Source organism: Miniopterus schreibersii, assembly GCF_964146895.1.
Source record: "Miniopterus schreibersii genome assembly, chromosome: 13".
Classification (NCBI taxonomy): domain Eukaryota; kingdom Metazoa; phylum Chordata; class Mammalia; order Chiroptera; family Miniopteridae; genus Miniopterus; species Miniopterus schreibersii.
In genome coordinates, this window is record NC_138113.1 from 11,767,011 (window position 1) to 11,787,557 (window position 20,547).

The 20,547-nt window shown below is 40.2% G+C and overlaps 3 protein-coding genes across 7 annotated transcripts in view; 2 read left to right on the forward strand and 1 right to left on the reverse strand.

The window, feature by feature from the left end:
• Positions 1-5,862, forward strand: part of GPN1 (GPN-loop GTPase 1) — a 19,458-nt gene extending 13,596 nt beyond the window's left edge. Inside the window, exons 14-15 of one of the 2 annotated variants that reach the window (XR_014000108.1) lie at positions 1,485-2,687; positions 4,470-5,862. Coding sequence is in view for 1 of the 2 variants with exons in the window: in XM_081155976.1 (XP_081012102.1) it covers positions 1,485-1,570 (86 nt within the window). In the remaining variant the exon portion in view is untranslated. Of the gene's footprint in view, positions 1-1,484; positions 2,802-4,469 lie in introns of those variants that run through there. The other variant, XM_081155976.1, reaches the window with a different exon arrangement.
• SUPT7L (SPT7 like, STAGA complex subunit gamma) lies at positions 4,024-12,524 on the reverse strand. 4 transcript variants are annotated; one of them, XM_081155974.1, is made up of 6 exons: positions 12,131-12,524; positions 11,245-11,345; positions 10,037-10,646; positions 6,789-7,113; positions 5,895-6,132; positions 4,024-4,704 (listed from the first exon to the last, which is right to left on the reverse strand). In XM_081155974.1, the coding sequence occupies exons 3-6, from the start codon at positions 10,447-10,449 to the stop codon at positions 4,442-4,444; spliced, it is 1,239 nt and encodes a 412-aa protein (XP_081012100.1). In that variant the 5' UTR covers positions 10,450-10,646; positions 11,245-11,345; positions 12,131-12,524; the 3' UTR covers positions 4,024-4,441. The 4 variants fall into 4 exon arrangements, with proteins under 4 accessions (XP_081012100.1, XP_081012099.1, XP_081012098.1 ...); XM_081155973.1 differs by having other exon boundaries at positions 12,073-12,370; XM_081155972.1 differs by lacking the exon at positions 11,245-11,345 and having other exon boundaries at positions 12,073-12,520.
• Positions 12,413-20,547, forward strand: part of SLC4A1AP (solute carrier family 4 member 1 adaptor protein) — a 20,146-nt gene continuing 12,011 nt past the window's right edge. Inside the window, exons 1-8 of the mRNA XM_081155971.1 lie at positions 12,413-13,285; positions 13,508-13,703; positions 15,066-15,188; positions 15,985-16,045; positions 16,391-16,530; positions 18,310-18,470; positions 19,273-19,342; positions 19,676-19,862. Coding sequence (XP_081012097.1) covers positions 12,626-13,285; positions 13,508-13,703; positions 15,066-15,188; positions 15,985-16,045; positions 16,391-16,530; positions 18,310-18,470; positions 19,273-19,342; positions 19,676-19,862 — 1,598 coding nt within the window. The 5' untranslated portion in view covers positions 12,413-12,625. The remainder of the gene's footprint in view (positions 13,286-13,507; positions 13,704-15,065; positions 15,189-15,984; positions 16,046-16,390; positions 16,531-18,309; positions 18,471-19,272; positions 19,343-19,675; positions 19,863-20,547) is intronic.

Genomic DNA, 20,547 nt, shown 5'->3' on the forward strand with positions numbered 1-20,547 from the left:
CATGGAAACAGACTAGCTGCTTACCCTCCCACTGGGTGGTCGGGAGCTTCTTGTTGAGAGGAGACCTTAAGTATGCAGCCAGCAATAGGGGAGAGAGGAGACGGTGCAGGATACAGCTCCGGGAGATTGCCATGCACCGGGAGTTCCTGGCCTTCCTGCTGAATGGTTACTATTGAGCTGATTACAGGCCTTTTATTAGTCTTCTTCTCACCTGAAGGTCCTAACTCAGTTTGAGGAATCTAGGATCTTGTTTATTGTAATTGTTTTAAGAATACACAAGGAGGCCTCAGCAGATTTGAACTAGTCAGAAGAGACTGTAACACTTTGAGAATAGAATGACTCTGGAAACCCAAAAGGGTCAGCTTGGCGTAGTTTAATGGACTGGATAGAATCTGTTTCTTGAGACAATCCGTTTAGGTCCTAGCTGTGACCAGAAGCCAAACCTCTATTTACTCCAGTGCACTGGATGCTAACATGTAAAGTGCCTCATTTAATCAGATTTATTGAAGTATAATTTATAGAGTAAAACCCATCTTTTAAAAGTTTATAGTTTGATGAGTTGTGGTTTTTTTTCTTCTTTCAAAATATAAGAGACAATTTATTTAGAAAGTTACAGAGGTAGTAGAAGTGAGCCAGCTGGGCTGTGTGGCTCAGGAAACAAGTTACAGAAGCAAAAGAAGGGCCCTTAGAACTTAGGAGAGAGAAAAGCAAAAGTAACGAGTCTGGGGAGAACACGCACCTCCCACCCACCTGGTGGGAAAGGCGCAGACATGCTCTACAGAGAGAGAATACCTTGATGAGTTTTAACACATAAATACAGTCTTGTAACCACCATCATAATCAAGATACAGAACACTTCCATTACCCCAAAAGTTCTATCATGCCCGTCTTTATAGTCCCTTCCTGCATGCCTAGTTCCTGGCAGTCACTGATCTCATTCTGTTTCTATAACTTTGCCTTTTCCAGAATGTCATATAATTGGAATCACAGTATTTAATTTGCATTCAACTTTTTTCACTCAGTATAATGTTTTTGTGATCCACTTGTATTGCTGCATGTATCAGTAGTGTTTTTTATAGTTGAGTAATACTCCATTATGTGGATGTACCACATTTTGTTTATGCATTCACTACCTGATTGACATTTGGGTTTTTTCCAGATTTTAGCTATTACAAATAAAGCTGCTGTTAACATTCATCAATAGGTCTTTGTGTGGACATATGCTTTCATTTACCTTGGATAAAAATACTTAGGAGTGGAACCTCATTTTAGTTACTTTATGAGGGAGGTTTTTTTCCCCACTTAAAAGATATTATACATTTTGGGCAACGTGGTAAATAGAGCATGCTCTGGGAGGTGTCCTTGCTGGGGGAAGTGAACACTTTGTTTCTTAGAGAATACTGTGTGATGGATGGGTGGCAGCAAGTCTGATCTACCTGTGTAATGGGAGAGTTTAAAAAGAATTGGCTTCTTTTTTCTTGCAGTTACAGAGGAAAGCCATGAAGAGCCAGCATTCCAGAATTTTATGCAAGAATCAATGGCACAGTACTGGAAGAGAAACAACAAATAGTTTCTGGAAGCCCAAAAGTTTGGAACTCTGTGAAGGAACTATCCTTACCTCTGATTGGGGTTACTATAATTAAGAACAGTTTTGTTCAGAATAGCAGTTTCTCTCATTAGGGAAATCTCCTGATGCCAGTGAAGACAGGGATAGAAGAAATTTGGACCTGGCAGGTAGACACTGATTCCGCTTTGCTTTCTCTTGGATTTTTGCAAGGACAGATGTTCTGACTGTTCTTGGATGCTGGTATTCTGTGTGTAAAACTTCACATTTTATCATTGAACTCAAGTACTTTTGCTGCTGATGGATGGAATAGAGAACATATTGTTTACTTCAGATCTCTATTATTAGGCTGGGTCTATAGCCTCTATTTCCCTAATATCTTGCCCTTGAGCCATGAGTTCCCCTCCTTTTAGCAGAATGGGAGGGAAACATGAGCTTGTACAGGGTGGCAGTGGAGTCTCCTTAGCAACCAATCTGTTGGTATGAAATGTGCCTCATGCTTGGTAGCTCATTATAAGACACTGGGTTTGTTGAAGAAAGTGGGGAAAACATATAATTAATAAGAATCCTGCTTTTGATGGTGACTTGGGTGAAGAGTTTTTAATTTTAACTTTGTTGTAAGCCTGCCTGTCATAATTTAAGAAAATTATATAATCACAAATAGATTCACTTCTGTTCATCAGAGGTTTAAAGCCACATGTCCAAACCTGTCTCAGTGAGGTGATGTTAACTAACATTTCCCCTGTACACAAACCTAGTAATCAGGTTATAGAGCCAGGCCCTGTATTCTACTTTGAACTTAACGCAAAGTATCCTTGGTGATTTACTCAAAGGCCATGGATCTGAGTCAGGTGTACATTCCACATATAAGAGCCATGGTTTACCTGCCTCCACTCTTCACAGTGTCTTAAAGTGTAGCACATTTCTCTTAAGGAATTTTATCCCTGCCTAATGTGTCCTCCAAGGGTTCTGAAAGTGTGGTCTCTGGGCCAGAAGCATGAGCATCACCTGGACAATCGTTAGAAAGTGACTCTGAAGACCTGAATCAGAAACTGGGGGTGGGGCCCAGCAATCTGAACCACTGCTCTAACAACTCAAACAGCCTGTGATAATTCCAGACCAGGTGAGTCTCAGTATCAGTCCTCATCTGACCTGCTTTATCAGAGTACCCTAACTTTGACCATCTGGTGCCTATTCTCCAACTTTAACATTCTAAAAATAAAAGTATTTTATTTTACCATGAAGTATTAATTTCAATATTCTATACCTAGTGGGAACCACTGGTCTAAAAATTTGAACCTATTTAAGAGGAAACCATTTACACAGCAAAATTCTAAACATACCTGGTTTTTCCCTTAGTGCCTTTGTACACCTTTTCCTTAAAAGAATAACTTGTATGGCCTACACTATAAGCTTCACAAGGGCAGGCACAAAGTCTTATTCATCTTCGTATCCCTTGCAAAAGACCTAGCACATAATAGGTACTCAATAAATGTTTCCCAACTGAATGAATTAAATATTAGATGGCTACTTTATGGAAACTGACTGATGCCCACTTTCATAAGCGAAAGCGAAGCTTAGCCTGGAACAGGAAGTGTTTAAGTGTGCTGAGGATGTATAATTAGCAAATTTATAAATGATGTGATAACAGTTTAGGTTATAACCTCGCTGCTATTGCATTCATCTTTATTAATGCCTGGGACATTTAAAGCACTAATTAAAGCTGTGCCTTATTTTGGTCTTCATTAAAAGAGTGCTCTAAATTTCACAAGACTTGTAATCTGCACCTATAAAACAAATTTTAGCAGAATTTAACATGCTGGCACCTATTACCAAAGCATAAGGCACATGTTTCCTAGTTATTCCCAATTATTCCAATGCTGCATCATTTACATAATACTGATTGAGACTATCAGATGCCAAGCAGGCAGTACTGTGATGGATGAGTGAAAACAGTAAAGTTGGTCAGGACAAGATGGAGAGTAGAAAGTCTTTTTTAAGAGGCTGCCCATCCAGTAGAATCAATGTGCAGATGTAGAATTCTGGCAAAGGGATGGGCTGCTTTTCTGATGGTCAAGCAGATGCTACAAATGAAATAAGCACAAGCCTGTCCTTGGACAGGTCTATGTTTCATTCACAAAGGAGAAAATGAAAGAAACAATTGAATAAATGTACATATTGAAAGTACTTTAAAAATCTAAGTGGAAATAAAAGACAAAGATGAGGATAGATGGAATAAATCTAAAGAAGCAAGAAGAAACTACGTGGATGAGGTAGGAGAGGGCTGTCTGAAGCAAAAAGGCAGTGTTACCACTGACCTGATTTTCTGAGACGTCATGGGCAACCAAAGTTTCAAAGACTACTGATGGGTAAGCTGTACAGAGTTTAGCTATTTCCTGTTAGGTATTAGTGCTGGATTCCCAATGACAACCGAAAATGAAGTTAAATGAAAAAACACATCTGATACCATAAACATTTACTTGTGAGTCTGTTCAAGCACAGCTTTAAGGTTTAAAAGTGTCTGAGTCTTCACAGCAGCCCTGCAACGTGGGTCAAAGTGGTATGACTTCTCAGTTGTGCAAGAGAAATGGCACTAAAAAAGCTAAGCAACTTGTCCAGTCACAGTAAGGACAGCCATCAGAGGCAGTGCTTTGGTCTCCGGAATACCATCCCAGCGTCATGACATACTGGTGAAAGGGCTTGGTGGTTGTGGAAAACTACAAAAACTGGATGCAAAAATAATATACAGACTTGTTTGGTTAAGTCCAGTTCTACTGAAACCGGGAAAATCCACTGTTAAGAGTCAGATCACCACGGAATCTGAATATATGGGGTTTTCTGCTGGGCTTGCAGGAGTGGACAGAAACTCTTCCCCTTTTATATTTTCCTCATCCTCTTCTTGCAGCGCTGGTTGAAAACGGGAGAGGACCCCATGAGGCTGTCAGTGGAGTGGGAACCGTAGCTGCTGTCCGAGTCATCAGGGCTCTGGGGGATCCCAGCTTCACTCATGCCTGACATGGGCTCCTCAAAGACGTCACTTCCCAGCACACCATGCCCAGAGACGTTGCCTTCTTCGCTCTCCTGAGGCTCCATTTTCACGTGGGCCAGATTCCAAAGAGGGGAAGCATTTACCTCTGTACCTAAAAATGGAAGGACATGTAACTGCTGGTAAGCCAAGGCTGGAACAAAGTAGAATGAATATACTATCCAGGGCCTTTGCAATCAGCTTATATTCTGACTCTTCTTGGCTGGAGATTATGGTTGTAATTCTCTACTTCAAAAAATCAGACCAACTCTGAATATCTTCCTTTCCACTTTACCCTCCCACCCCCATTTCGTGAACCAGGGAAGTAAGACTGTGTGCAGTGGAAAGATTCCCTGTCTCATGGCCCAAAGGCAGGCACACCTACAGGCTCTTGTTCAGTTATGTCTGCCTGCCCTTCCTTTAATGGGGCTGTCTTATTTCCCTGCCTTTTGTTTGGGTCCCTCGTCCTATCTCACATTATGAAAAGTTAACGATCACTCCAAAATGCTGGCAGTTCCCAGACTGCTGAAGAGAGACATGCCCCTAAGTCTTCAACAAGGCTCTCCTGGCTCTCTGTGTTCTAGCAATACTGTTCTGTGGTTATTATTCAATAGTGAAAGGCTCTGCCCAACAGTTTAAAACTGTGGCCTAATTCTGTTTAGGCCACACTGGAGGATTTGCTAATTCTTTGTGTGTGCATTGATGAAATGACAATTTATATTTGTAAAGAACCAAGTGTCTAGGCTAATTTGCAGTCTGACTGACTTAAGGATCAAGTCATCCTGGTTTGTAAGGTGCTCGCAGAGTCATCTGGAAGAAGAGGCCAGCTGCCTCTGTGTAGCCCTTTTTCAATCGCTTTTAGCTCCATTTTGTTGCATTACTCTAGCAAGTAAGCCCAACTATTCAAATATCCTTGAGCAATTAACACTCCTCCATCCATCTGGAAGTTATCTTAATTAACTGAGAACAAGCACCAGGAAGGTCCAATACAGATACTAAGGGAAGGAGAGGACATTTGCCCTCCCAGCTGGGTCAGTTGCATTAACTTGTAATCAACAGGACAACCCATATTGCATGTATATCCTAACTAGGAAGTATTGTAAAGAATGCTTGTAAAGCTGTTATTAGTCCTCTAATTACAAAAAGAAGAATGTTGGTATCTCTAGATCAGTGAAGCTGTGTTTTTAGACTTTTCATTCTCCTGCCCACCCTTTTGTTCTTCCACCTTCAGCGTATAATTTCATGATATAAAAAGTACTGAGATTGGCAGATCTCCCAGAATCAAAGTAAGTTGATTTCTCTTACTTGAAGCCTGTGGTGAAGCCTCAACCTCCAGGTTAGACGGGAAGCGCTCGCTCTGAGCCCCGAGGACTCCCATGGGCAGAGACTGGTCTCCAGAAGCAAGGTCAGCCTCCAGTTCCTCACTGACAGGGAAGGTGATGTCACTCACAGGTTCCTCCTTGATCTTCACAGGTTTAGTGTCCTCTGTGGCCTTCTCAGGATTGACAATCCTTTCATACTCTTCAGAGAGTTGCTTACTAATCTGTTGGCAAGCAAGACAATTTTTCAAGGAAATGTTAGAAACACGTTGGACAGTCATGGAAAAGCCAACAGAATATGAATATGAATAAAGCTCCCTCTGCCAATGGAAGGAATCTGCTTAAGGTGCTGAGTTTGCATCTGTAAATGACAGACGTAAAGAAAATATGTTTGCAGAGAGTGTGTGTATGTGTCAATTAAAAGTTACATAAAGTGAAAAGATAAATCAGAACTGACACAAAGATCACATTTTGGCTGTAAAAACTAACAGTTAACATTGTGTATCCTAGGTGGATAATGAATGGTGTAGGAAATCTGGATCACTTAGTAAATCCTTTTTTGTTGGTTGTTAAAAATTCCATGTTATTTTAGATTTGGGGAAACCAAAACAGTGAACAAATGATTTGCGTAAGGCAACAAGTGTTTAAGAGATGAGATATTTCTGGTTCTAACCCAAAATGGTGTCTCTCCCTGCACCTCACTCTGTTTTGTTTGGCCAGGTCAGTGATGAGGCCAAACAAATCTCTGCTAGGGTCATGAGGAAAGTAGATTATGTCCACTCTGTTCCAAGATCCTGTGCTCTGCATTCTATAGCCATTGTGGGATTCTGCTGAACACCCCAGACCACACATCTTTACGTTCTCCACAGGGTCACCTCACCTGTAGCATGTAACTATGATAGTCCTTGATGCGGTGCTGCCAGAACTTCTGGAGGGAGAGCACACTGCCAATGCCCACTTCATGGAATACCTGCTCCATAACATCAGGGAAAGGAGTCTGCCCCAGCCGGGCTTCCCGATCCACAGCAAAGCGCAGCAACTTGGTGAACTTAAGGCAATACTCATGTGCCACATCGGTTAGGGTCTCCAAGACACTTTCATTTGCACACTCAAAGCCTGCATGGGCCAGGATGGTGGCCACTGCCTGGTAGAGGAGCTGCCGGCAGGAGTGCCAGCTGAGTTCAGTAACAGGTTCCCCTTTCCCACTGAAAGCAGAGATATGGTAGTGTTATTAGTGCTCCTGCAAAAGGGTGACCTGTCCTGTCTCCCTCCAATCAACCCACTGGCCCAGCTTTCCAAGAAAATTCTATGCAGGTTACATAGCCCAGTGTCACCTTTGCTGTTGTTGGGGCATGTATAAGCAACCCACAGTCCTATTTCTGAGCTCCTCCAATTACATAAAGCTTGAATAGGCAATACATGTGTTTCAGAAAGTATAAAAGGGCATATATATATATAGTAAAAAGGACGTTTCCTTCTTACATCAACTGCTCAATTTTGATCACTTTTAGGATCTGATTAACAGTATAACTCAGATACTGCTCAACTGTGCTCAGGTTATTTCAATAGAACAGCTTCCTCACATGCTGGGCAACATACGACCTTTCAGAAATTTACAGTCCCAATTAGGAGATTCTTTTATAACTGCAACAGAGCATTTGTAAAGTTGGGAAAGCGACTCAATTTTATAGCAGCAATTCAAAACATACACAGCCCATGAGGCAGTTTATCCTGTCCTGTGCTGTGCAACGGGTAGCATCCAAATTACTCTCATTTGGCAGTTGAGGAAACAGGTTCAGAGGGGCTGACTTGCCAGAAGTCATTTAGGTATTATTAGTAAGTGCCACGTGGAGCTTTGGACTCCAGATCCCGTGCTCTTCATAATACACCAAACTGCACCTAATCGCTATTGTAGGAAACTTAATCTTCCCAAGAAAAAACTTGAAAAAGCTGTCTGATCTCCTAAAAATAACTTTTAACAAGTCTCTAATAATTTACCTGTTTCCTGAAATTTCCTATCTGTCTTCTGCTAGTTGCAATAAAGAAAAATAAAATAGGATACAGAAATTTACTCTTCCCTGCTCCATACTTGGCATGTTTCCACTTGCTGTATAGAGTGTTTGAGGAACTGTCCACCCATTTTACTGTTATTTGCTCAGTACCAACTACTGCAATTCACTAATAGTTGGAAAAGAAGAAAACCAAGTGCCAAATAACTTTCCATTTACTATTTCCATCATCATTTCCCAGGCCATAAGTATCTCTGCGCCAAAAGCTTTAGGCCTCAGAAGTGCCTAATAAACAGAGCTAAACCAGTATTGCTTTTCTTGAGTACTATATGGACCTATATGTTTTCAAAGGAAAATAATTCTTTTGGCACTCCCATAACTAATGCACATTATTTTTGTTAGTTTCTTAAGTATGTATAAAAGAGTAGATACGAACTTTTGATGTCTATAGCTCTTCCTAACAATTAGAAATTTGATACAAAACTGCAAAATTCTAAACAGCATCAATTTAATATGATGGATGATATTATTTTGTTACAACTAGATTGCCCTAAAAATGGTACTGATGACTACAGAGCAAGTGTTTCTAAGTTGGACATCTCTATAAGAATATGTGCCATAAATGGTAATTAGTTATTCCTCCCACATTCACTAGTCCAAAGACTTCACCATGATCATCTGGCCTTCATTTAGCCCAACTGCGACTTTACATAGTAAGTCTATTTCTGTTCTTTTCTCATTAGTTTGGGACAATAAAAATAGAACTATTATCATCAATAGGCAGATTCAATAAGTGATACACAATATTACTTATAGAATTTTTGCCAAATTTAACCTGAATCTAATCTTGAGGAAATACCAGCAAATCCAGTAAGTGGCACATTTTACAAAACAAATGACCTGAACTCTTAAAAAGAGATTAATACATTTTTTTAAAAGGAGGAAGCTATTCTGGCTTAAGACACTAAAAAGGCATAAAATCAAATGCAATGCATGAATCTTTTGTTAGGTCCTAGACTGGGGAAAAATTTATCTACAAAAGATATTTTGGGGAAAACTGGAGACATCTGAATATGGCCTTATTATATGATATCATTTAATTAGTGTTCATTTATTTTGGTGTAATGACATTGGGATTATGCAGGAAAATTTCCTTATTCGTAGGATAAAGTGAAGAATTTAGACATGAAATATTGTGACGTCTGCAACTTTAAATATTTGGCCAAAAAAGTGTGTGTGTGTATGTATCTTTGTGTGTATACACACGTATGGGAGAAAGTACATATGGCAAAATGTTAACAATTGGTGAATCCAAGTTAATGGTACCTGGGTGTTCACTGTACAATTTTTAAACTTTTCTGAAGGTCTGATGAATTTCAAAATGAAAAAAAAATAGTAGTTATTTGGCTTCAGGTGCAAACTTACACACTGAAATCTAGTGGTAGCACTAGGTTATAAGTCATTCAGAGCATCTGGAGCAGGGCTCCTCAAACTTAAACACACACATGAATCTCCTGGAGACTTGTTAAAATGAAATTCTAATTCAGTGGGTCTGGGTGGGGCCTGAGACTGCATTTCTAACAAGCTCCCAGGTGCTGCTGCTGCTGGTCTTCAGCCAGATTTTGAGTAGCAAGGATCAAGAATGGTTTTCTATTATTATTTCTTAAACTATGTTATCAAAATGAGCATATACAATTTAAAAATTCTCTTCCAGAACTTGTGGGTTCCTAATAATACCAGAATAAGTCTATGAATCTCAATTGGAGGACACTGAGCTAAACCCATAATATACATTTTAAATGAAAGAGAAAGACTAGATCCTGAGGACTATGAGGCCGTGGTCTGTTTTAAAAATCACTGTAGTGCTTTGCTCTTAGTAAAGTGCTTGGTACATAGTTGGCACTCAATAAATATTTGTTGCATCAGAAAAATAAGAAAATACAGACTTTGGATTTTTGAAGATCAGGGTTAAAGTCTTGGACTTCTCATTAACTACCTGAGCAACTTTGGCTGAGTCAGTAACTCTTATTCTCAGTTTCCTCATGGAAATGTTATTACATGCTTAATAGCATTGTTGGAAAGATTTTTTTTTTGAGAAATGGAAGATAACAAGCCTTACCGATAAAAGTTACTCTCTGGGTCACTGTGCCGAATCTGGAATGGTGCATTGGGATTCTTACAATCTAAAGGCAGGAGGTCATCAGGAAGAGGAGGTGACCCAGGACAAGAGGGAAGAGGTTCACTCTCTTCGGTCTTTACACCTTCTGTCTGTTGTTGATTCTGGGCCTGAGCTGTAGCAATGAGGTTGCGCAGACGTCGGTTGTGCTGGATCAGCTGAATGGTATGGATGGTGAGGCTGCATGGCTCTGAGGGGATATCCAGCATAGTGGGGGGCTTGGGCTTGTTGGCTGAGGGTTGGTGCAGGGGTGGGTCATGGACTTCCACCAGACGGAACTCCCGTGGCAGCAAATCAAAGGAACTTCTGTTGGTCTGGCTTGATGAGATTGGTATCTCTCCCCAGTATCTCAACATTTTGGAATAAGAAAATAAGAGCTTTCAAGTTAAATGTAAATGATATCCTAAAAGTAGGGTATCTGGCAACTGTAGATTATAGGCTTCTGAAGTGAAAAATATGAAGTCTAGTTGGTATTTACATAAAAAGTAGGTTGTTCAAGGCCACTTAGAAAAATGTCAGCGTCAGCAACACTGTAGGACCAAAGATGTTCTCCCTTAAGAAATTAAGAGAAATACAACTGTTAGATGACAGTCATCAAATCACACATGATGACAATTCCTACTGGACTGAACCATAAGGTAGAATTTGGGTTATAGTATCTGGGACTCTATTTTCTGTCTCACTCTACTAACTCACTACTAGAATTATCATCATTCCCAATCCTGAACAATTTTGCAAAGCCAGTTACTTAAATGAGACCTGGAATATTTCTCAGAGTATATTGGCACATATGTTCTGGATCAGCAGGAGAAAAGGGAGTATGGTTAAAAACAGAAAGCGGTAGTTCTCATTCTGTGTGTCAGGTATGGGAACCTTTTAACTGGTCCTGGTGGAAAATGTATGAACCAGTAATCTAAATGGTCTTAATGCGTTCAGTTTCTGACATACACATAAGAATCTGAGCAATTTCTGCTGAATCCTAACTGGTATTCCCTTCCTCCATTCTCTCCTTGTGTCTGATCTATTCTCTAGTGCTGCTAGACTTACTGTTAAAAACTCAGATTAATGGCTTGCCATTGCCTATTGGAAAAAACCAGTCAGAATTCTTTGGCTTACCATTCAACAAAATTCACAATCTCGCTTCAACCCACCTTTCCAGATTCATTGCTCATATGTCTCTTCAAATTCAACAAACATTTATCAAATGCGAGGCATTATGGGAGGAGACAAAGACCAATGCAAGATCCCTGACCTGAGGTGAGGGAGAGAAACATAAAAAGACCATTTCAATATGAAAATGTGTGGTAAGTGCTGTTCTGGAAGCACAGACATTGTGGCAGTGCAAGTCCAGAGGAGCTTCCTGGAGGAAATGACCTTCTCAGTTCCAACAATATCATACTCAGTTTCTCAAAAATGCCAGGAATTTCCACAGTTGACACTCTAAGGAATTTCTCTGCCAGCAATTCCCTGCACCCATCACATCCCTGGTAGGCTTGTATTCATTCTTAAGTATAGCTTAAGTCACCACACTCCATAATGTCCCCGGTACATCTCAAGCCATTACATTCTCACGGCGCTTTGCCAGTTCCATCACAGCATTTCCCCCGGATTTAAACTAGTACTTACATCAACTGATCTTACCCTCCCATCTCTCTCTCAAAACCACGATCTCAGTAGATACAGTGTCTGGCTCGCAGTAACATCTGGAATTTACTGAGTGCTTACTATGTTCCAGGATTTGCCTTAATTCAATTTTCCCAACTACCCAACGAAGTAGATACTATTATTATCCCATTTTTCATATTTGGAAGCTGAGGCCCACTGTCGTGGCCACTGTCACAAATGGCCAAGGGGGAAAAATCCAGACAGGCTCGAGTCTGCACTCTTAACCACTTCACTATGCAGCCTCAATAACTGGTGTTGGAAAGAACAAAAGGATGAACGAATTAACGAATGAACGAAGGAATAAAAAAGTCGACCTTTTCCCTAACGTCACCGAAAGTAGTACGAAGAACAGGCACCAAGCCCAAGGAATACCCAGGCGCCTCGGGAGCTCTTCGGCAGGTGCAGGCACAGGTCACGGGGTCCTGGAGTCGCCTGACGTCGGGGCCATCTGGGAGATGCGGGGGTCTGCACCCGGGCGGAGGCAAGAAGGCGCCACTCCTCACTGCCGCGCCGGGGGCGCGGGGCTGCGCGGCGATCCACTCCCGGAGGCCTGAGGTTCAGGGACTAGTGGTCCAAGGCTGCCGGAAGCGCTTCTTGGAATCCGGCTGTGCCATGGGAAGTCATTACAACCCGGTGTGCAACCCCTAAGCACGTCCCCACTCTGACAGCATCCCGACCGCCTTATTTAGTTTTCCTCTTATTATGACCTTCCGGTTGTACGCGCCTCTTCACCGCGCTCTCTTCACACAATGCGCCGTCGCTGCCCAGAGCGGGCTCCGGGAGCTGGGGAGAGAGGCGAGGGTAGGAACGTGGGGACCGCAGGGTGAGGTTTCCCAGGACTGATTTCGAGAGCGCACCCGCTTAAGGATGGCTGACAGCCCCGCTCCCGCCGAGCCGACTGCTTCGCAGGAACTCAATGGCGACTTCAAAAAGCCAGCCCTGCCGGTGCCCCCGGCGGTGCGGGGCAAGTTCCCGGCCACCAGTCCTTCAGACTCTGAGGAGGTGAAGGAGAGGCCCACGGCACTGCTGGACCCAGACTCCGGGGAGCCTGACGCCCCTCCGGCTCAGCCGGAAAGTGCGGAGACCCGGGGTCCAGCGGAGGGGCAGCCGCGGCGCCCCACAGCGGCTCCTGCTCCTGACGGCGCGGCCCGGGCCCCCCCTTACCGAGAGCCGCCGTGGGCCGGCCCCGCCGCGGGCCCCTACAGCCTAGAGACCCTGAAGGGCGGCACGATCCTCGGCACTCGTAGCTTGCAAGGGACCAGTTGCTGCCTTTTCGGGAGGCTGCCGAGCTGCGACGTGTGCCTGGAGCACCCGTCGGTGTCCCGGTTCCACGCCGTGCTGCAGCACGGGGCGTCCGGCCCCGACGGAGAACGCGACGGCCACGGGCCCGGCTTCTACCTCTACGATCTGGGCAGCACTCACGGCACCTTTCTTAACAAAAGCCGCATCCCGCCCCGCACCTATTGTCGGGTCCATGTCGGGCATGTTCTTCGCTTCGGCTGCAGCACCCGGCTCTTTCTTCTTCAGGTAGGTAGAAAAACTTAGAATTGAAATCTCTGGAGCGCGCGGGGCTGGGTTCCTTCCTGAGCTCCTGAAGCTTTCGCTGAGGAAGCGGATCCCCCTAGCAGTGATTACAAAAGTGGAGGAACCTGGCCCCTCGTCTCCAAACCTCAGGGCACATTGCTGTGTATCTGGAAGTGACTTCAGCGATCCTGAACTCTAAAAGAATTCTTTCTCTTGGTTCTTCAGGGACCAGAGGAAGACCGAGAGGCAGAATCCGAGTTGACAGTAACGGAACTGAAGGAATTGCGCAAGAAGCAACAAATGATGTTGGAGAAGAAGATGCTAGGAGAAGACTCGGATGAAGATGAGGAAATGGGTACCGCTGAGAGGAAGAGAGGCGCTAGTAGTCAGGATGATGAAATGGGTTGCACCTGGGGAATGGGTAAGACATGAAAATTGCTACCAGAGGTTAATATTTTAAAATCATTCCTAGTGCTACCCTCAAATGTTTTTATCAAGCAAGTTTTCATGACTCTAGAGACAGATAGGACAAACACAATTTTCACATGAGGTTTCCAAAACCCGGAGAGATTCATTTACTTTGCTGAAGTAAAGAAATTGAATTATGGGTACTACGGATTTCTTTTAATTTGTTTTACAGTTCACTCCCTTGCTGGAAATTCTTCCTCAGCATACAATTAATTTGGTATTTTTAGCATTAAAATTTTTTAAAAATTAATTACTGACCTTGATTATCGCTGAAAGGGCTGGAACTATACTTAAATAAATAAAATGGAATATTATTCAATATAGGATAGTCCCTTGAATTTTTTGTATATTGTGTAAATATCCTGAAATGTGAAATATCTAATGAGAGAAAGCTGGTCCTTTAGCTAGAGGAGCTGGGAATGGTATTCAGGAGCTAGGAATATAAAAAGAAAAGGCCCTAATATGTTGTTGGGAGGACAGGCTAAATATGAAATTACTGTGGTAAGTGCCAAACAAAATCTACAAATCGTGCTAGAGTAAGGAAGGGTTCAGAGAAGGGAGCAATCACTGAGGACTTAGACCTGTACTGTCCAGTATGGTAGCCATTAGCCACATGTGGTTATTGGACACTCAAAGTGTGGCTAGTCAAAATCAACATGTGCTGTAAATGTAGAAAATACACTGGATAGCAAAGACTTAGTGTGAAAAAAGAATGTAAAATATTGAGGATATTTTTATATTGATAACATATTTCTCTTTTTTAATGTGGATACTAGAAAATATTAGATTTACATACATGGCTTTTATTATATTTCTGTTGGGCAGCACTGACTTAGCTCTTTGGGAAAGTTTATAAGCAGAAGAGTTTTGAGCTGGGACTTGAAGGAAAAAAAGAAGCCCTTAGGAGGCTCAACATTGGGAGTGGTGTTCAGGGCAGGGTCTGGTGATTTGAAGGGAGTAATGAATAGACAAGTCTATGTGACAGATAAGAAGTATTAGGAAATTATATTGGAGGAAAAGTATGAGACCTGGAGCTTAAATTTTTTTTCTCTCATAGAAAATGTGGTAGGTAATTTTGCTTTTAAAATATAGAGATGGGGGTGGGTAGGGGGAGTGCCATAAAAACAAGTTTTAACTTGTCACACAATCCAGAAAACCTGAAGATGTCAATACTGGTGGTTTTTTTGGTTGTTTGCCCCTACCTCTTCTTTTCATCATTGATAACCATATCTTTATGAAGAAAGGATAGTGGGTATCTTTCAGATGGTCTCTTCTTATATCTGATTGTCTTTTCTTACTTCCCCATATTTTGTAGGAGAAGATGCTGTAGAGGATGAGGCTGAAGAGAACCCCATTGTTTTAGAGTTTCAGCAGGAAAGGGAGGCCTTTTATATAAAGGACCCGAAAAAGGCTCTCCAAGGTTTTTTTGACCGAGAAGGTATGCAAACAGATTCTGACCCTCCTGGTAGAATGTGTCCATAGCAATGTTGTTTTCTAGATCTTCAGGTTTTTAGAAATGCCATATTTTATCTGCTGTCTTCCTTGTTCAGTACTTGCCCTTGTGGTCAATTGTTTCATGTGTATTTTGAAAATAGTAAACATCTTGTTAGTCTTTCCTATCTTGGAAAAAAGGAAGTTCTTTTTACTGACGTGCCTCATTCTTCTGGAAAGATCCTAGATTTTGGTGGTGGGTGGTTGAGCCAACTTCTTGTAAGTTTTTCTTTGTAATTCACCTGATCTTTTTTAATTCTTAGCATGGATTTTGATTTTATAGGGTTTAAAAATAATTCCACAGAGGATTGTTTCATTAGAGAGTCATTGAGGAACATCTAAGTGTATGTGTGTATGCATAGATGTGTGTGTGTGAGAGTGCATGAATATATATATGAATGGTTGCATTCTGTGCTTAAATTTATGCTTCTAAAAACAGGCAATTGTGACAATTTAACAACTTAAGTCCACAACTTATAAAAAATGTGGAAGCTGTTATACATTGGGCAAAGCTGTGCATGGAGAGTTGATTGTTTTGATTTGAGTTTGCTTTTTTCCTGCCTTGAGCTCATCCTCATTTTATTATCAGATGATAATCCCTAGGAATGAGAACTTGAAATTTAGTTTTCAGTCTGGTAGGGGAACTTGATATTCTTACTTAACTTTTGTTCTCTTTTTCCTTTGTATCAACTAGTAATTTTTAGATCCTATTAAAATTGTCTTGTCTTTCTTCCCCCCCAAAGGAGAAGAATTAGAGTATGAATTTGATGAACAGGGACATAGCACTTGGCTCTGCAGGGTGAGGTACGTTCTCTTCTCATTAATGTCCATTTCTGGAAAGTGGCCAATTTCAGGTTTAATTTATGGTTATAGACAACAAGCCAAAGAGTAGCTTTAGTTTTAATTTTAGGTTGTTCCTGATTAGGGCTCTTGATAGTTTAGTAACACTTATATTATTGAGGGTGGGGTGGAATAGGTAAGAGGTGGAAAGAAAAGATTTGAAATCTAACCTTGGCAGATAGAATGAAATGAACCGAGAGACTTGAAAAACCATCTTAAAAAAACATGACTGTTACCATAACAGATTAATCTTTTTGTATGAGAATTGGAGCTTAGTACTGTGCTATAATTCCCTCTAAACCAATGCAGATTACCTGTGGATGATTCAACTGGAAAACAACTGGTGGCTGAGGCCATTCACTCAGGAAAGAAAAAGGAAGCAATGATCCAGTGCTCCCTGGAAGCTTGTCGAATCCTTGATACTTTGGGATTGCTGCGGCAGGAGGCAGGTGAGTATGTGGGAACACTTTTTTTCTTTAAAAATAAAAAAAAGGAAGGAAATTTTAACATAAAAGATAAAACTTTTTTTAGGGGGAAAATGTAAATTGTACAGACTTCAATGAAGTGAAAAGAAAAACTCCCTATCTCAAAACTCTAAGGTAGCCATTGTTTATATTCTTGCAGACATTTTCTATGCACACAGGTGTGTGTTCAGAACCAGGACCTTAAGTTCTGGAACCAGAACTTAGTCCTACCAAATCAGAGCTCAGTATCACTAGGACACATATAAGCTGTGTGTGTATCTGTAAGCAAGTCTGTCTCAGGAGTGTGTGGTTTTATTTTGCAGACAGATTTACCCATGGATTTATATTCTCTCACTTTAATAACCTCATTGGAAAGAGAGCCTCTTTTTCCCTATATCTAAATATAAGTATGAGGGAAGGATTCTTACTGATCCTTGGGTCACATGACTACCCATAATTCAGATGGGATGGGGAAGGAGTTTTCTAGAGGAAAGGGGGTACTTTTACCATAACAAGGGGAGCAAGGTGGTTTAGAGTAGACAAAAAATAGCTAGCATAGTCCCCTGTTGATGGGCTTTCCAGAGTTTCACTGTTACAAATAATGATGCTTGATATCTACAGTATAAATTCCTAGAAGTGGAATTACTGAACCAATATATTTTTAATGTTGACAGATGTTGTAAGATTGAACATGAAAAAGGTTATATCAGTGTACATTTCCACCGAGAGTCCATCTCCCCATACCCTTGCCAAATTGGTTATTAACCTTTTAATGTTGTTTTCTAGTCTAATATGTGAGAAGTGGTATCTCATTGTTTTAATTTTTATTTTTTAAAATTATTTTTTAAAAGTTTAATATCTTTTTAAATGTTTCTTGACCATTTGTATTTTTTTTAATATGAACTGCTATTGTTATTTTTTTTCAAATTTTCTTTTGGATTATTGGTCTTTTCCTTATTTATCTTTTTCCATTTTTACTCAGCTGCTTTTTAAGAGCCTTTTGCTTAGTAAGTAGCCCTTTGTTTTAATTTTTTATTGTGGTAAAATATAAATACCATAAAATTTACCATTTTAAGCATTTTTAAGTAAAAGTTCAGTGGCATTAAATACATTCACGTTGTACAACTGTCACTACTATCCATCTCCAGAACTTTTTCATCATCCCATATTGAATCTTTGATTTTTTTTTTTTTTAATATCCTCACGGAGGATATTTTTTCCATTGCTTTTCAGTGTGGAAGGAGAGAGAGAGAGAGAGAAACATTGACGTGAGAGGGACACATTGATCGGTTGCTTCTCTCATGTGCCTGACTGGGGTTGGGAATTGAGCCTGCAACCAAGGTATATGCCCTTGGCCAGAATCGAACCCTGGACCCTTCATTCCATGGGCCAGTACTCCAACCACTGAGCCAGACTGGCTAGGGCCACATCGAATCTTTGTATCCAATAAACAAGAACTTCCCATTTTTCATCCCCCTTGGCCCCTGATAACCACTGTTCTGTTTCCTATTCCTATGAATTTGACTATTCTAGGTGCCTCGTATAAGTGGAATCATGTAATATATGCCTTTTGGGTCTGGTTTATTTCACTTAGCATAGTGTCTCCCAGGTGTAGTCCTTTGTTTTCATACATAGTTTGGCACCTTGTTGAATCCTGTCTTTTCATAATTGATAGAGATATTTTAAACTGCTTGCCTACTTGCCATCTTTCTTTTCTTTTTTTAAAAAACTTATTTTATTTCCATTTATTTTATCTACCTCTAGTATCTCGGAAAAGGAAAGCAAAGAACTGGGAAGATGAAGACTTTTATGACAGTGATGATGACACATTTCTTGATCGGACTGGCCTGGTTGAGAAGAAGCGTCTGAACCGAATGAAGAAGGCTGGGAAGATCGATGAGAAGCCAGAGACCTTTGAATCGCTGGCAAGTTTTATTTATAGAAGTAGCTGCAGTAGTTTAATTTTTTAAATAAAATAATGTATTATTTAAAATTTTTTCTAACTATAACTTTTAAAGCAACAGCATTGAAATCTGGTACTGAGGTATAACTTTTGTTATCTGCAAATTTGATGGTTACAAATAATCAGTCTTATGCAAGTTGGGAAAAAGATTGGCTTACTGCTAGTTTCTCTCCACCTCTGCGTGAATATTGGTCCATTAGTGAGCATTCTTTGGAAATGATGTTACCCTCCACAAAAGAAAGGAAAAAGTTTTAAATTGTAACATTCTGAGGTGAAATTGACTTTAGGCTTCTGGCAGTCAAAAATCATGAAAGGAATTTTGAGGAGTGTAATTTGATAATAGTCTTTTTCTTTTTTTTTTTTTGTAATTTGATAATAGTCTTAAACAGTGTATCCTTCATGAAATTATTATAAGGTAGCAGGTGTTTTCACTATATTAAGTAGTATTTAGAGCTTTAAACATTACCCAGCATCTATCCTTTTGATTTATTATTGAAAGCAAATACCTTGAGCTGTTTCTTTTGAGTAAAATAAAGTCTGTGTTCTGTACATTTATTCTGTTTAATTGTGAGTTCTTTAATTCAGAAATTAATTCAATTAGAATTAAATAAACAGATGAAAAATGTTAACTCCATAAAGAACAGACTTAACTGGACTTCAAATTAATCCTCTTAAAATGTATAACAGTAGTGAAAAGAGGAGAAAGCTACCATATTTTGAAAAAAGAAAGACATTTGCTAACACTGTTGCTTTGGGCGTTACAGGTTGCAAAGTTAAATGATGCTGAAAGGGAACTCTCTGACATTTCTGACAGACTGAAAGCCTCAAGCAAAGGTAAAGCAATGACTCATTAAACAGTTATTTATTGAGCATCAGCCATATGTAGTGCACTGTGCTAGCCGCTGGGCTACATTGGTTAATAAGATATATCAGAATATGGAGCCTTTATAAGGAGCTAGAAAGAACATTATAAGTTAATTGGTGTAACCTCTTTATTTAATAGATGAGAGGAATGAGGTAAGGTGACATTCCACTGTTTCCTTATTCCTAGTATCAGTAATGTCCTTTGTCCAGCTCTATGTTAGTGGCTTTTCTATGGAAACTTTGTCTGAATTTTAAAACATTTGCAACCATCTTTCTAAACATATATTATCCCTTTCCTGGCAGCTCTGTCAGAGTCACCATCTCAGGACTCTTTAGATGCGTTTATGTCGGAAATGAAATCAGGGAGTGCATTAGATGGTGTGTCCCGGAAGAAACTTCACCTGAGAACTTTTGAACTGAGGAAAGAACAACAGAGACTTAAAGGGTTGATAAAAATTGTAAAGCCAGCAGAGATTCCAGAACTAAAAAAGTAAGTGTTAGTTATACTTGAAATGTTATTTAAAAAAATTTATTTTTCTGTATAATCATTATTTATTTATTTGTGTTTTTAAATTTTTTTTTATTTTTCAGTTACACTTGACATGCAATATTAGGTTAATTTCAGGTGTACCACATAGTGATTAAACATTTATATACTTTATGAGGTGATCACCACGGTATGTACTTGGAATTTTAAGTAAGCATGTTTGCATAGATAACATTTTGAATTACATTTTTAACTTTTTAGATAATCATTTTTGAATAGAAATAGAATATAAGAAACCCTTTAAAGCACAGACGGCAGTGGTTTCATAGAGTAACTAAAAACCCATTTCATTTGTGAAATACAGACTCCTACAGGTTTTTAGAGGAAACTATTGATACCTATTTCATTGGAAGGCTCTGAATTTTATACTTCATCATTTAGTGTAAACTTCTTTAAAGAGCAACATGTACAAAAGGCTAATTTCCCTAATATGTAAAGACTAATGAATGATAAGTAGACAACCATTCACCCAACAGAAAAATGGGCAAAGGATGTCAACTGACAGGCCACTGAAAAAGAAATACAAATAGCTCTTAACTATATAAAAAGATGCTCAACCTTACTCATATAAGAGATGCAAATACTATAATGTAATGCCATATCTATGATTTTAAAACCATAGATGAAA

Bases quoted from the DNA above. Each gene is read 5' to 3' on its own strand.
- SUPT7L (XM_081155974.1), bottom strand. From the start codon at position 10,449: ATGTTGAGATACTGGGGAGAGATACCAATCTCATCAAGCCAGACCAAC. The intron at 6,133-6,788 runs GTGAGGTGACCC...GCTTGCCAACAG, and splicing joins ATCATAGTTACATGCTACAG to ATTAGTAAGCAACTCTCTGA. The intron at 4,705-5,894 runs GTAAGAGAAATC...TTCCATTTTTAG, and splicing joins GGCTTCACCACAGGCTTCAA to GTACAGAGGTAAATGCTTCC.